The 16794-nt window shown below is 39.2% G+C and overlaps 1 protein-coding gene across 2 annotated transcripts; it reads left to right on the forward strand.

The window, feature by feature from the left end:
* The first annotated feature begins 10811 nt into the window (after positions 1 to 10811).
* LOC122194789 (uncharacterized) lies at positions 10812 to 11873 on the forward strand. 2 transcript variants are annotated; one of them, XR_006184626.2, is made up of 2 exons: positions 10812 to 11408; positions 11513 to 11873. XR_006184626.2 is itself a non-coding variant. In XM_042896026.2 (2 exons), the coding sequence occupies exons 1-2, from the start codon at positions 11101 to 11103 to the stop codon at positions 11718 to 11720; spliced, it is 315 nt and encodes a 104-aa protein (XP_042751960.1). In that variant the 5' UTR covers positions 10832 to 11100; the 3' UTR covers positions 11721 to 11873. The 2 variants fall into 2 exon arrangements, 1 of the variants encoding a protein (XP_042751960.1); XM_042896026.2 differs by having other exon boundaries at positions 10832 to 11408; positions 11714 to 11873.
* The last annotated feature ends 4921 nt before the right edge of the window (positions 11874 to 16794 follow it).

Below are 16794 nucleotides of genomic sequence, written 5' to 3' on the forward strand. Positions count from 1 at the left end.
GATTTACGGTCTGTCCCAGAGCAGCAGACTACATTCGAGACTCTAAGGCGGCGACTCTGCGAGGTGCCAGTGTTGACACTCCTTGAAGGAGTTTAGGATTTTGTAGTATTTTGTGATGCATCGATCATCGGTTTGGGAGCAGTCCTTATGTAGAGGGGACAGATTATAGCCTATGCATCGTGGCAGTTAAAGTCGCATGAGACGAGATACCCTACACATGATCTAGAGTTGGGTGTGGTGGTATTTGCTTTCAAGATTTGGAGACGTTACCTATATGGGGTCCGTTGTACCATATACATGGACCACAAGAGTGTGAGACACATCATGGATCAGCCAAACCTGAACATGAGACATTGTAGGTGGCTGGACGTAGTCAAGGATTATGACTGTGAGATCCTTTTGTTGGATATAGTGTCTAAGTCCATAACTTTATTTGGTATGTACTTGACCCGACCCATCATGGTCCATTTAGGTTGCATGGCATTGCAATACTTGGATAGACTAAATAAGAGAAAGGACACTTGTGATTATTAATATATTATAAGTTCTAATATATTAATAATAGTATTATTTAATTAGTGTTGATCAAGTATTAATTTAGAAGTAATTTGGTGATCAAAATGAGACTAATTAAATATATAGGGTTGATTATGACAATCATCTAATCTTTTATGGTGGATTTATGATCCATGGTTTATGGAGTTGGGTTATAACCATTTGGAGCTCCATGGATAGTTCATGGGAGTTACAAACCCATGGATCATTAGAAATGAAGAGTCATGACAATTAAGGGCATTCATGTGTAAACCCTATTGTGACAACACTATAAAAGGAGCCCTATAGCTAGCAAAATCGGACTCCTAGTGAGTTATAAGAGGGCATAACCTATTTTTGAGTGCAAGTGTATTCTTTCAAGTTATTCCAAGTCTTGTGGTGTTGTGTGAAGTATTTGACGCACAACATTTGGGATGCTAGGCTCACAAAGTCATCAAGGAATTCAACTAACAACAAAGGTATGTACTTTTACTAGTTTTATATTACATGTTCCCCATGTCATGCAAGTTAGGAAGTAAACCTTGGAAAAATCAAATTTGCATGTGTATTAGAGAAAACATAAATTCACGGTTTCTAGGGTTACATGTACACCATAAGAGTGTTAGAATGCTCAAAACCCAATAGTGGTATCAGAGCCTAGGCTTGTTTTCTTGATACTTGATGCAAACTTGTTGAAAAAGCTCAAAAAATTGCATTCTGACACATGAACTCGCCGAGTCCATGGGGGGACTCGACGATTCCATGACCAAACTCATCCTACTGGTCTAGTAGGTCTTTTGCACTTGACGAGTAGGAGCCCTAGAATGCAGTTTTTCGACTTTTGTTGCTGGAAATGGACTAGAAACATTACCCTAAACTGTTTTGGTATCTTAAAACTTATTTTAGATGGTGTAATGTTTATGCTAATCCATTTACAATGGCTTATATCAAAATTCCATGTTTTATATGTGTTAATATGATTCTTGTAATTTTGATATGAATGTTCATGTTCTTATGAGTTTTAGAAGATCATAGGAATTATGTGTTATTTGCTTGTAGTGTAATTCTTGATCTTAATGGCTAATGATGGAATCCATAACTTGTCCTCAAGTTATGGATAACCAAAAGTCACTTCTTTAAAAGTGTCATTAAAGAATAAGAGGTTACATAAAATGAAGAGTCTTCATTTTTATGAACCATTAAACTCATAAGTTACAAATTGAAGAGTCTTGAAATAGTTTTAAAACTTGCCCTCAAGTTTTGGAATTTGTAAAGTCTCACACATTAATACTTTAATTTCAAATATATCCTTGGAATTTTAAAAGTTTAAAATTCAACCCTTATACTTCTATAATACTAAAAGTTTAATCATTATATATATGTATAAGAATAAGTCAGTCTTACCGCAAGTAGGCCTCATTCACTAAACCGGTCTATAAGGGGGGTATAAGGTTGTTGCTTATAAAATTGCAGCTTAATGGGTGTCCACTCTCACCCACCGCTTCCTTGACTGCTGGAGGGTCGTTAGCCGAACGGGTAGGATAGGACCTTAATCCTCATTAAAAGTATATTGAAATTATAAAGTAAATAAACCTTTATTAATTCCCAATCTTAGTTACTTTAGGAAAATGTGAAATAGGTGCTAACCCATGAAATTACACTTTACACCTTGCCAAGTCGTTAGTGGAGCTTGTGTGGTTAACCGAAACACTAACAAGGACTAGTAAGAGTGGAAAATGGTGACTTAAGTTTTATCATAGATCGGTGGAGCATGTGTGGTTAACCGGCACATCGATTATGTGTTAAAATTAAGGGTACCAAGTCAATTTGCATGGTTATTCACACCTTGTTTGTGATCCTCTGCATCCCAGTCACAGACTTGAGAGGGCACAATCGAGATTCAAACATGCCATTGAAAGTTCAATGTATCTCAAAAGATCTAGGAGTTTCAAATCCAATTGAAACTTAATAATTTATTTCGTTTATAATGGTGGAAATTGGTAAATCGTCATTTACCTACCTTGAAATATTTCATAGCTTGGATTACGTCATCCCTCTTTCAAGTTATGAAATAGTTTGTGGGGTCCTAGCCTTAATATTTCATTTGGGTGACTTATTAAGGATTCTTCATTTAATTAAACTTGTCCTTCTTTCCTTCAGATGTCTTCCAACACTACTACTAGCTCAAACCCTACAGGCTCCTTTTTCCCCCATGAACTTATGTGGGAAAGTCACTTTTGATGGGTCTAACTTCAATGAATGGATTAGAAACATCAGGATGATTTCCCTCTATGAGAACAAGGAATATGTCCTTGATAAGGAGCTTAGGGTCATCAATGAGTCTACAACTACTCCTGAGGAGGTTGTGGTGTACACTGCACATGAGAGGGATGCTACCAAAGTGTCCTGCATATGTTGGCTACCATGACTCCCAAACTCCAGAAATCCTATGAAGATTTCTACCCCTATGAGATGCACCTGGATCTAATGGATAAATACCATCAGAGCGCGTGTCAAGAGAGGTATGAAATCATCTCCTCCATGATAACGGACAGTATAAAGGATGGAGAACCCATCACCGGTCACTTGCAGAAAATGAAAGGGTTCGTGGACCGGTTGTTGAAGCTGAATGTAGACTTCCCTGAGGACTTGGCGATTGGTATCATTCTCCATTCCTTACCTCCAAGTTATGATCAATTTCGTATGACTTATCATATGAACAAGGAGGAAGTCACACTTAGCAAACTTAAAGGACTTTTAAGGACCACTGAAAGTGTCCTTAAAGGCAAATCGGTTGTTACTTCTACTCTTACTCCTACAGCAGCCCCTATTCTGGCAATTGGGTAGGGAAAGGGGAAGAAGAGGAAGACCCCTTCGAAGGGTACCAAGGGAAAGTCCCTTGATGGCTCCTCTTCAAGTGGGACCAAGAAAGGTCTCATTCCTCCTTCTTCAAACCCAAAGGAAGCACAATGCTTCTATTGCCATGAAAAGGGGCACTGGAAGTGAAGCTGCCCCAAGTACCTGCAAGATGTAAAGGATGGGAAAGTTAAACCCACCCATGCAGGTATTTATACAATATTGTCTAATAACTCATCTAATGCTAATTCTTGGGTGCTTGATACAGGTTGTGGTATTCACATTTGTACTGATTTTCAAGGCCTAAGAAGAAGTGAGCAAGTGGAGCATGGGAAGATAAACTTAGTCATGGGCAACAGGAAAGCATCACCTGTCACCAAGATAGGAGTTTATTATTTATTGCTTAATAATGGGTTAATGTTAGATTTGAATAAATGTTGTTACTCGCCTAAAATGGCGAGAAATATTATTTCCCTTCATAGTTTGTACAAACAAGGTTTCACCTTTTCATTTGATAATAAAATTGGTGCTATTGATGCTTTTTATAATGATGTGTTTCATTTTAAAGCATTACCTTGTAATGGTGTATATGAAACTGTGTCGATTGTAGACAACTAAGGAAATAATGTATATCATATTGATTCTTCGATGAGCTTAGATAAAGCATCCTTGTGGCGTTGTCTTCTTGGACATGTTAACAAGAAGCGCATAGGCCAACTCTAGAAGGCTGGAGTTTTGGAATCATTTGACCTAAAGTCGGATGATAGTTGCGAGTCTTGTTTACTTGGAAAAATGACAAAGTCACCCTTCACTGGTTCTTGTGAGAGGGGTGAGGGTTTGTTGGACCTCATACACACAGATGTTTGTGGACCATTCAAATCAGCCACAAGGGATGCTAATTGGTACTATGTAACTTTCATTGATGATTACAGCAGATATGGATATATCTACTTAATCAAGCATAAGTTAGAAACCTTTGAAAAGTTTAAAGAGTTTAAATAGGAAGTCGAGAATCAAATGGGCAGAAACATTAAGATGCTTCGATCCGATCGTGGTGGTGACTATCTTAGTATAGAGTTCCTCGACTATCTCAAGGAATGTGGGATCATCTCACAATTGACACCTCCCAGGACACCACAGTTGAATGGTGTGGCTGAGAGGCATAATCGAACCTTGTTGGATATGGTTCGTTCCATGATGAGTCGAGCTTTGTTACCAATCTCTTTCTAGGGGTATGCCTTAGAGACTACCGCCCAAGTCCTCAATCTAGTCCCTACGAAAAAGGTCACGAGATGTGGACTGGGAAAGTTCCCAATCTAGACCACATCAAGATTTGGGGTTACGAAGCTTTTGTGAGGCGCGATCCACATGACAAGCTTGAACCTCGAAGTGAGAGGTGTATTTTCATCGGCTATCCACAAAGATCCTTTGGTTACCTCCTCTACAGACCCAGTGATAATGTGATCTTTGTAGCAAGAAGAGGAGTCTTTTGTGAGAGAGAATTTATAAGCTAAGGGACAGTGGGAGGCAAATTGACCTTGAAGAGCTTCAAGAGTCAAGTGGTGAAGAAACCTCAAACACTATTTACCAACCTGAGGAGGAAACTCCTGTTGAGCCAATAGATGAGTCCGTACCTCCGGTACATTCCACTAGAGTTAGGAACACACCTGAATTTTATTATGGTTATCACATCACCACTGAAGGTGGTACATTTATTAGTGATAGCACACTAATAGATTTGGATGAACCTAATAATTACCGGGAAGCCATGGTAGGCCCTAAGTCTGCTAAATGGAAGGAGGCTATGGATAACGAGATTCAGTCCATGTATGACAATCAAGTGTGGAACTTGGTTGACAATGTACCAGGTCGTAAGACAGTTGGGTGCAAATGGATCTTCAAAAAGAAGACCGACATGGATGGGAAGGTACACAGCTACAAAGCAAGACTAGTGGCAAAGGGATTTACTCAAACTCTGGGAGTTGACTATGATGAGACCTTTTCACCACTAGCAAAGATTAAGTCTATTAGAGTTTTGCTGGCCATAGCTGCATTTCATGATTATGAAATATGGCAAATAGATGTTAAAACCGCTTTCCTTAATGGAAAGTTGGCTGAGGATGTTTACATGGCTCAGCCAGAGGGTTTTGTCGATGCAAAGTACCCTAATAGGCTGTGTAAGCTTGAGAAATCCATTTATGGATTGCAACAAGCATCTCGTAGATGGAATCTTTGCTTCGATGAGGAAAGTCAATGAGTTTGGCTTTTCGAGGAGCGAAGATGAGTCCTGTGTATATGTTAGGGCTAGTGGGAGCATAGTCAACTTTCTGGTGTTGTATGTGGATGACATACTACTCATAGGAAATGACATCCCAACCTTGAAGGAGGTTAAGTCCTGGCTTAGGAAGTGTTTCGCTATGAAGGATCTTGGAGAAGCTGCGTATATCCTAGGGATAAGGATATTGAGAGACAGGAGTAAGAGACTAATTAGACTTAGTCAAATTACCTACTTGGATAAGGTGTTGAAGAGGTTCAGCATGCAAGAATCCAAGAAAGGGGAATTACTTATCTAGAGTAATGCTAAGCTGAGTAAGACTCAAAGTCCGAGTATAGAGGCTGAAATAGTAAAGATGAGTCATATAGCATATGCTTCCGCTGTAGGCTCTATCATGTATGCTATGACTTGTAATCACCCTGATGTGGCCTTTGCTTTGAGCATGGTCAGTATATATCAAAGGAAGCCTAGCAAGGCTCACTAGACTGCGTTAAAGAATATTCTCAAGTATCTGCGGAGGACTAAGGACTGGGTCCTTACCCTTGGTGGCAGTGATGACTTGAGAGTGGAAGGATATAGTGATGCTAGCTTTCAGACTGATAGGGATAATTTCCAATCTCAGTCAGGCTGGGTCTTTATCCTAAATGGAGGAGCAATTACTTGGAAAAGTTCCAAGCGAGAGATAGTAGCTGATTCTACTTGTGAATCAGAGTACATAACAGCGAGTGAAGAAGCAAAGGAGGCAATATGGCTAAATAATTTCATCGAAGAACTTGGAGTTGTACCAGCTATAAAGGAGCCAATGAAAATTTTATGTGACAACGAAAGTGCGGTTGCTTTGGCTAAGGAACCAAGAGATCACAGGAGATCTAGGCACATTGACAAAAAAATACCATTTTATCAGACATTGAATATAAGAAGGACTCCTCATGGAAAAGAGGGTATCATCGGATGAGAACCCAGCAGATCCCCTCACGAAGGGACTGAGTAGGGTTAAGAATTTACGGCATGCAAGGCGCATCGGGCTGAAGGATGATATTAGTTTCAATAATTAGATTTTTGAAACTTGTAAAATGTAATTGACATTTTGATGATTAAATAAAAGTTGTTATTTATTTATGAGTAAAGTGTTACTATCTTATGTTAATCATTTATTATGCTTTCAATTTTGCATGTTTTGACTTCCAGAATAATTATTTTATTCAAACTCTCCACAGTCGGTCATATGTAGGAAATAGATATGAATCAAGACTGTCATGAATTTGGCTTGTAAGATTTGTCTTAGGTGCATTAGACATAGCAATGGTTGCTACAACATTCATGAGTGCTCATAAGTCCTGAGTATTGGATTCAACCCACGCTCACTAGCATCACTTCATGGAATTTATCTCGAGTGATCGTGAGACGGTAACATCATATAAGTCTTGAAACCTAGAGATATGAGTTGTTGACTAATTGATGTGTTCAATTTAGTTCTATGTCGAAACAAATCAGAGATCGAGAAACAAATGTTGGACAATAGTAAGACCATTTTCCATGTGTTTGTCCGGCTGATATCTTGAGAGCAGAGGATTATATGATCACTTATCTTAAATGGCGTATCATTATCATCTTAGTTCCGAGAGACTTTGAAAGAGCTATGATTGCTAGTCGAATCCTGAAGTCATATCTGCAAATATAGTTATTAGACTTATCCAAGTAGGAGACTGTTGGATATAATGTCTAAGTCCATAACTTTATTTGGTATGTACTTGACCTGACCTGTCATGGTCCATTTGGGTTGCATGGCATTGCGATACTTGGATAGACTAAATGAGAGAAAGGACACTTGTGATTATTAATATATTATAAGTTCTAATATATTAATAATAGTATTATTTAATTAGTGTTGATCAAGTATTAATTTAGAATTAATTTGGTGATCAAAATGAGACTAATTAAATATATAGGGTTGATTATGAAAATCATCTAATCTTTTATGGTGGATTTATGACCCATGGTTTATGGAGTTGGGTTATAACCATTTTGAGCTCCAGGGATAGTTCATGGGAGTTACAAACCCATGGATCATTAGAAATGAAGAGTCATGACAATTAAGGGCATTCATGTGTAAACCCTAATTGTGACAACACTATAAAAGGAGCCCTATAGCTAGCAAAATCGGACTACTAGTGAGTTCTAAGAGGGAATAACCGATTTTGGAGTGCAAGTGTATTGTCTCAACTTATTCCAAGTCTTGTGGTGTTGTATGAAGCATTTGAGGCACAACATTTGGGGTGCTAGGCTCACAAAGTCATCAAGGAATTCAACCAACAACAAAGGTATGTACTTCTACTAGTTTTACATTACATGTTCCCCATGCCATGCTAGTTAGGAAGTAAACCTTGGAAAAAAAATTGCATGTGTATTAGAGAAAACACAGATCCAAGGTTTCTGGGGTTGCATGTACACCATAGGAGTGTTAGAATGCTCAAAACCCAACACCTTTACCATCCGAGTAAAGAGAATGTGGTTGCGGACACCCTGAGCCGCAAGTCGGTTGGATCTTTTGTACCAGCGACATGTATGAGGATATATGTGGAATCTCCACTCGTGAGCTTGATCAGGGAAGCTCAGGCAAAGGGTATGCAACAGGAGAACTGGAAGTTGGAGAGGATCAGGGGCAAGAACGCCTGATTTGTGCAGGATAGTCGTGGATTGTTGACCCCTTGTGGTCGGGTCTGGGTTCCGATGTCTGCTGGGGTCAGACAGATTGTGCTGGAGGAGGCTCATAAGTGTTGCTTCTCTATTCACCCGGGGGCCACCAAAATCTACCGAGATCTGCAACTAAGTTATTGGTGGCCATGCATGAAGAGGGAGATCGCATGGTACGTTAAGAGGTGCTTGACCTGCTGGATGGTCAAGGCCGAGCATTAGAGCCCGCATGGCCAACTGCGGCCTCTGGAGTTTCCTATGTGCAAATAGGAGCAGATCACGATGGATTTCATCACCAAGCTACCGAGGACGGCTAGGGGCTTCGACGCTATTTAGGTCATCGTGGATCGATTGAACAAGAGTGTCCATTTTCTCCCCATTCGAGAGAGCTCATTTTCCGAGAAGCTGGTCGATATGTATATCTACGAGATCGTTGCTCGCCACAGGGTACCGGTCTCTATTGTCTCAGACCGTGATATTCAATTCACCTCCTGTTTCTGGCAGAAGTTTCATGAGGAATTAGGCATGCGGCTGCATTTCAGTACAACCTATCATCTACTGACAAACGGCTAGAGCGAGCGGACTATACAGACTCTCGAGGATATGTTGAGAACCTGTGTTATTAACTTCGGTGGGATCCGGGACTCCTACTTACCCCTTGCAGAGTTCTCCTACAACAACTTTCATTCCAGTATTAGTGCTCCACCATATGAGTTGTTCTATGGACGGAGATGTAGCACCCCAATCTGTTGGGGTGAGGTTGGTCACGGGGTGATGGGACGGAACGAGGTAGTTCTACATACTACCGATAATATTCGGCAGATCAGACAACGGCTACAGACTACTCAGAGTCGGCAGAAGAGTTACGCCGATCGGCGCCGATCTGAGTTGGAGTTTCAGGTTGGGGACATGGTAATATTGAAGGTCTCACCCTGAAAGGGTGTGATTCGCTTCAGAAATAGGGGGAAGTTGGGTCCCTTACACATTGAACCTTTCCGGGTTATTTCCAGGGTTGGCAAGGTGGCATATCGACTGAATTTTCTGGAGGATCTCCATCAGATTCATAGCACTTTCCACATTTCGCAGTTGCGGAAGTGTATAATGAATATCGTTGTATAAGTTTTATCAAAGCCGAGTATGTTTGACATGTATGCAAAAGTGTGGTGTGCTTGCTTTTATAAAAATGAATGTTTCAAATTAATGAACATATGTACATGTATCAACATTGTGTACTTAAACATATAAATAAACATGCATAGTAATAACTTGAATCCTTGAAATACTACAGGGTTTCATAATATGCTTGTTATAATATGCAATGTCACATAAAAATCATATAATTTTGTATCATGTAGTATTTGCTATGTGAACTGGTTATTCCACATTAAAATAACCATAATACGTATACAAAAAAATTTATACTAGTTTATTCATAACAATATGGTAAATTGTTAAATAATAATATTTTATAAACTAGATTTATTGTATTTTCGCATAAAAGATAATATATTTTAATAAACAAAATAATAGAGTAAATTACATGAATGGTCCCTATGGTTTAGTGTAATTTGCACGTGTGGTCTCTAACTTATTTTTTTAACTTGGGAGGTCCTTACTGTTTGTTTTTGATACGTGCTTGGTCCCTGTTTTACCTAAAAAACTATTTTCCCTTAATTTTTTAATTTATTTAAATAAACACACCCGAAACCTACCACTCTCACCTTACCTAACCTACCCCACCATTTTTTTATTTAAATAATAATTTTTTTAGGTAAGACAGGGACCAATCGCGTAACAAAAACAAATAGTAAGGACCAAGCATGTAACAAAAACAAACAGTAAGGACCAAGCGTGTAACGAAAACAAACAGTAAGGACCTTCCGAGTTTAAACAATAAATTAGGATCACGCATGCAAATTACCCCAAACCATATGGACAATTCATGTGATTTACACTAAAAATATATATGCACATGTATCCCCCCTAAAATAATTAAAATATTAAAAGGGGGCCGTAAGCACTCACCCTAGAAGCGTGAGTTCCAATCATTTGAATTTGTATATTTTTGAAGAACTCGTCGTGAAAAGCCACAAATTCACAATTCTTGAGCTTTGAAGCACCTTCGGGACCGTTTTATAGCAATTTTCACTATAGGGGCTGTTTTGTAATTTCGCTAAAATATAAGGGTTGTTTGGTAATTTAATTTAACAAAAATGACTGTTTTGGTAAAAAAAAATTACCAAATGAGGGGTTGTTTGTGGATAAATTAAATCACTTTTTTGTATTGGGTCTGATTTTGATTAACTAAATCATGGGAGGGGTGATTTTGTTTATTTTAAATCAAGGTTTGAGTCTTTTGATCTTTGACTGGTCAAAATAGGAACCGATAGAAACGGTAAGGACTTGTTTGCTTCGTCATTTGTTGAACGGGCAGGGAAGAACGTCTGCGCAAGCAGACGAACGAAAGAGAGGGAAAAGCGAAGGCTCATCGGTCGATTTGCAAAGCCGAGATGGTCTCCGACTCCGAGGTCCGACTAGGCCGAAGAATAAATAGTAGAAGTAGCGAGGATGTGCTCTTCGCGGTCGGCTGCAAGGTGCGAAGGAGGACGATCGATCGGTGACACCATGGATTCGATGGTGCGGCGGTGGCCGACAAATCGCGTGGAGAGGAGGGTGTCGACCTACTACGACCCTCCTTGGTCCATTTGTTTCGTCGTTGGTAGCCACAGATCGAGAAAAAAATGCGATCGAAGAAGAACGGACATAGCCACAGTGGGCAGCTTCGGTGTTCAAGCGGTTTGCGAGGAAGGGATCCTCCTATCTCCGGAGACCCGTCTATGGGATCCCTGCTCGTCGCCGGTGGCAGCAATCGGAAGGAAAGAAACGCTGAAGCAGTGGCAGTCGACATTTGGGGTATGCAGTTTCCTCTGATGAGTTCTTCGTCTCCGTTTCTCCCTTTTAGTTGTCACCTGTTTGGGTCAAGAACAGCAACAGCGGTTGCCAAGGGAGACAGGGGAGGGTGCGAGGGGGCCAGACAGGGGCTGCTCCGGTAATCCTTCTTGCTTTATTTGTCTATTGTTGTTATTATTATTATTATTATTCTTTGGCAGTAAAGGATAGGAAAATGGATGTTTGGCTGTTGATGTTTGATAGGGAATGGAATTAAGGATTCATTGGTTTTCTGTTTTGAATTTGATGGGAAGGAAGAAGAAAGATTAGCAGCAATGGTATTCAGGGGGGTTTGATTTCTGAATTGCGACAAAGACAGGGGATGGGGGTGTTTGTAGTGTGCTGTATGAGTGTTCTAACGGGTTAAATAAGACTTCCAATATCCTGTTCAATTTTGATGTGCAGGAACTAGGAAAAAGCAACACTTGACATCTCACAATGAGAAATAGCTTCTAACTAGATTGTTTTGTGTGTATCTTTGTATAAAATGATTTGTTATGTGCGTATCTTTGTATAAAACAAGGGTTGTACGATAATTTGTATAAATTTAGAAAATTGTTCACAATTTCCTTTTCACATAATATTATGTAATATGCCTTTATTTTTTATAATGATAGTAATTTTTTTTATATTTATTTTCATCCAATTTGAGTTTTCTATCGTCCATTATAGCAACGTACTTTCTTCCAATATAAAGTTTCCATTATTGATTTACAAATAAATTTTTCTGTTTATATTTTATACGGTCATCATACAAGTAAATATATTCACACAACATCAAATTTATTTGACTTTATATAATAATCTTCTTAAAGGTTAAAGTACCCTCAACTTTTATTAATCTATTTCTTATAATTATATACTCGTGTCCTGCATAATTAATAATATGGTTTACTAGTTTTGCCAACAATTGTTTTCGTCTTACTAGTTTTGTCAACAATTGTTTTCGTCAGTTTACTAGGTTTAGCACTTACCAAATTTCCACTACATAATATCAGTATGTGTTTCATATATAAGTATACTTAGTATGGAGTTATTCCAATTTGTGCAGGAAATTTATTTATCAATCTCAAAACAGTTAACATACAACATGTACTCTCACCAAAATATAAACTCTGAAAAGGATGGAGGCTAAAAAACTCACATAAAACGGCATTGAATTTTTTTTCCAGACTACATTACCAATAATAAAAATCATGGCGAAAATCAATAGTAATGTTTCACGATTAATAAATCTGAAAACGTCTGATTTTTCAATTTTTATAAATACTTTTACTAAAAGTATTTCAAATATGAAATTAAATATTAGGCTATAGTTTGAGTCCAAAAATGCTTTCGGAAATGTCATTTGAGGTGTGCAATAGAAACACTTTTAGAGGTTTTAAGAAAATCGGTATTATACTGGTTTTGGATTCTTAAAACGGTCGTATCTTTTACATACGAACTCCGTTTTGGACGTTCTTTATATTTTTGGAATCAGAGAAACACGTACTACGAGAATAGAATGCTTGCTTTGCTCACAAATGGTTAATGCAAAATTTTAGTTTTTCAGACGTATTCTTATGGTTGCAGTTTGAGCTGTTTGATTCGTTTTTCAGATTACACAATGAGAAGTAAGATACAGTCCGGTATCTTATAATAGTCGAAATAACTCATTTATTTTAAATTAGATGTACTAAAACTCAATGATTCAATTTACAAAGAAACTTAGTATGAATTTGACCGTTCACGGTCTTTGACCTAAATTCCGGGATGTCATATTACCTCCCCGTTAAGGGAATTTCGTTCCAAAATTATTTAGTTCTAGATTATTTTGTTTCACTATCATTTTGTTCTACTAGTATTTCACTCTATTAGTGGAGGGAGCACCGCTGAAAAATTGCGGATACTTTTCTATTGATCCTCACGTTTCCATGTAAACTCCGGCTCTCTAGAAGATTTCTATCGGGCATTTACCATAGTTATTTGACTTTGGTTGAGGCTTTTGATTTCCCGATCCATGATCTTCACCGATTCCTTCACGAAATGAAGTTTAGTGTTGACCTAGATCTCATTGAGAGGGAAGATATGGTTCTCCTTGGAGAGACACTTCTTAAGATTAAGCATGTGGAAGGTATTGTAAACAATATTGAGTTCTTGAGGTAAATTGAGTTTGTAAGCCATCGGACCAATCCTTGCTAGGATTTCAAGAGGCTCGATGCAACGAGGGTTTTGTTTACCTTGTTTTCCTTATCTAATGACAACTTTCTATACTGCGACCTTTAGCAGTACACTGTTTCTTACTTTGAATTCTATGGGTTTGCGTCTCGTGTCGTTGTAGCTTTTCTAACGATTATGTGTAGCCTTTAATTGTTCCTTTACCTGAACAATCTTTTTCTTTATTTCATGAATGATATCAGTACAAATGCATACAATATCTCTAGCTTGCTTTCTAGCCAGTTGAGTACTCCCAACTTCTGCCTAGCATATCAAGGGACGACATCTACGTCCATATATTTCCTTGAATGGAGTGGCTTTTACGCTAGTGCATTAACTGTTGTTATATGGATAACTCAACTAGTGGTGAGTGTGAATCCCTTGAATTTGTAACACCCTAAATCTGGTATGTCTTGAAACCCTCAAGAAATTATATTTTAGCATAATTGGTCCTTTGAGTACAATGGTCGTACTTAAGTTTACGCTTAGCGTACTATGCATCGTTGGTCGTGGAGGAGCTGGACATACGCTGGGCGTACGTGCCAGGGGTCCAAAACCCTAATTTTCGGACATGAGGCCTATTTAAGCGACCTTAAGCTCGTTGGACTTAACCGTAGAGAGCCTCCACAGCCTTAGAACATCCTCACACTCAGAGAAACTTGTGAGACCATTTTGAGCTTTAAAAAGTGCATTTGTGGCCCTTTTAGTGTTCATTCCAAGAAGAAGAGGTGGTAAAACAAGCTTGGAACGAGTTGGTGCTTCAAGATCCTAAATCATAGTCATCTTGCAAAGCTTTTGGAGGTAAAAAGTTTGGATCTTTCATCTTAAATCTCTAGATTTAGCTAGGGTTTTCTACCTTGTCCCTTTTGGTTGATTTTAGACCTCCATTTGTGAGTTAAGCAACTCCAGAAGGCGGGAATGACAAATCTGAGGTCCCTTGGTCCTTTAGTATCATAAAAATGGAGTCTTGATGGGAGTTTTGGCCTCATGCATGGGTTAAATACCTTGGAAAGGTCATAATGGAGGTGTTGGGTGTATATGAGGCATGCAAAGGCATGAAGTTGTCAACGTTATGCCTTAGGACATCTTAATAGACTTAGATCTGGATTTTGGACATAAAGGAAACGAGTATTAAACACTTAATGGAGAAAGTGCTTAAACTAGTTGTACGTTGGGCGTAACCCAGTGTACGCCGTGCGTAATCCTAATCCCAGTACGCTGCGTGTACCAGTATGGTACGTCGAGCATACGCATCATAGATGGGTCGAATCTGTTTTGGGCCTTTGAGCTATTTGGGCCTCATTTGATTATTGGGCATGGTATATTATGGGAATTATGAGTCATATCATCTACTAAGGGCCATGGATATACTGATTGGGCTTTATTGGACCATGAGGCCCATTAAGGATTTTGGACTCGGACTTTGGGCCCATTAGCAAGGTATAGATAATTAGGCCTATTGGAAGGGTTGGGAGTTTGCGTTTCCCTTGGTTAATTAAAGTCCTAACATTATATAATATCATTGTTTGTCACGAAAGGTTACGGACTGTTAGGAGAGCAACTTGTGTATTCAGCAGACAAAGGTGAGTCTCCTCACCATACCAATGGGTCGAAGGCACCAAGGCCGGCCCATTAATTGTTATGTATATGCTATTTGGATTATTTGATATGTGATGTGCTAGTTGTTTCTATGTATCGTGTATGGAAGACCTCGGGGGTTCCCGAGGCACGTAGGTATAAGACCGTGGAGGGTTTCTACGGCAACCTAGGTCAAAGACCTTGGGGGGTTCCCGAGGAACTTAGGTGTAATAGCTTGGAGGGTTTCCTTGGCATCCTAGGTCAAAGACCCCGGGGGTTCCCGAGGCATTAGGCTAAGACCATGTGGGGATTCCCATGGCACCCGGAGTAAGACCCTGGAGGGTTTGCATGGCTTCCTTATGTGTTGTTATGCGTGGCTTATGTGTTCTGTATTATTAATTAGCTGGTATGATATGTTGTATGTGTTTGTGTGTGGGTGTGCTATGGGGAACTCACTAAGCTTTCAAGCTTACCATTTGTGGATATATTTCAGGTACATTTGATCCCAAGGACAAGGGCAAAGGGTGATTGCATGGCGTGCACTCTATCTCTCTTTCACTAATACGTTTTTTGACACTCTGATGATTTAAACAAAGTTGTAATGAATGTGGATTTGAAAACAATTATGTTGGAATTTCATGGTTTATTCAAGTGTGTTTATTAATTAAAAATGAAAATTTTCTTTGTAAAATTTGGGTCGTTACAAGTTGGTATCGGAGCCTTGGTTTGAGGGATTCGGGCACACTCTCGAGTGTGTCCAGACTCAAACTAAGGAAATGGTAAAATTGTTTTCAAAAATAACATAAAAAGGGGTTTTAAAAAAAATAAGAAGATGAGAGTGCAACGCACATGATCAACCGAGCCAAGTAAGTAGTTCCCCAATATGTTAGCCATGTTATACCGATATTTGAGCCTTGTTGATTATATGGAACTTGTTATGTGTATGCTTTTAAAATTGTACACAGTTAGGAGCTTATAGCCTCAGAATGGTTGATTTGGCCTTATTTCCTGTTCCTTGTTTGGTTGTGGTCCTAGGGTAGAATCATTTATTCGAAAGTCTATTTGATCCTTTTTCTGTGTACAATTTGCATGCATAAAGGCAACCTGTTATGATGGGTTTGATTGATATGAGTAGAGTAAATGTTAGGACAACTTGAGTTGATGTATGTTGTAATTGTGGGACGAATTGGAGTTATCAGGTAGAGCAGTAGGGAAAGGTACATGTAGATGTGCAAGGTAGTATTGGGCCCGTACTACTGGAAGCACAGGTCCTGTACCCGAAGCACTGTTAGATCTGACGACTTCAAGGACGACCACTATGGGAAGACCCCTTATATGGAAATCCTGATCATTGTGATTTATGATATTTCAGTCCAACATGGTGATGACACGATTTGGAGCAGCAGGATCATTATCGGGGTCTGGATCTGGGGCGGGATCAGGAGACACTACTGATATCATTGATGAGAGGCTACGCGAGCTCATTGCAGCCGAGGTTACCAAGGTCATCCTTGACGTGAGCCCATTCATTTTTGGGATGGTCAAGGAGGGCATTATGGAGATCATGGAGGAGAGACTCAGATCATTCATGGATGAGATGGCGACGGTTCATATGGGGCCCGAACTCCCTCATTCCAGGAGTTCAAAGTGTGTGGGGCGCCAAAGTTTTTCACGGTCAGGGACCCCATTGTCAGCCGACACTGGGTGGCGGA

Source organism: Lactuca sativa, chromosome 6 (assembly GCF_002870075.4).
Source record: "Lactuca sativa cultivar Salinas chromosome 6, Lsat_Salinas_v11, whole genome shotgun sequence".
Lineage (NCBI taxonomy): Eukaryota > Viridiplantae > Streptophyta > Magnoliopsida > Asterales > Asteraceae > Lactuca > Lactuca sativa.

What these genes read in the sequence shown, in the direction of transcription:
- LOC122194789 (XM_042896026.2), top strand. Translation starts at nt 11,101, where the DNA reads ATGCGATCGAAGAAGAACGGACATAGCCACAGTGGGCAGCTTCGGTGT.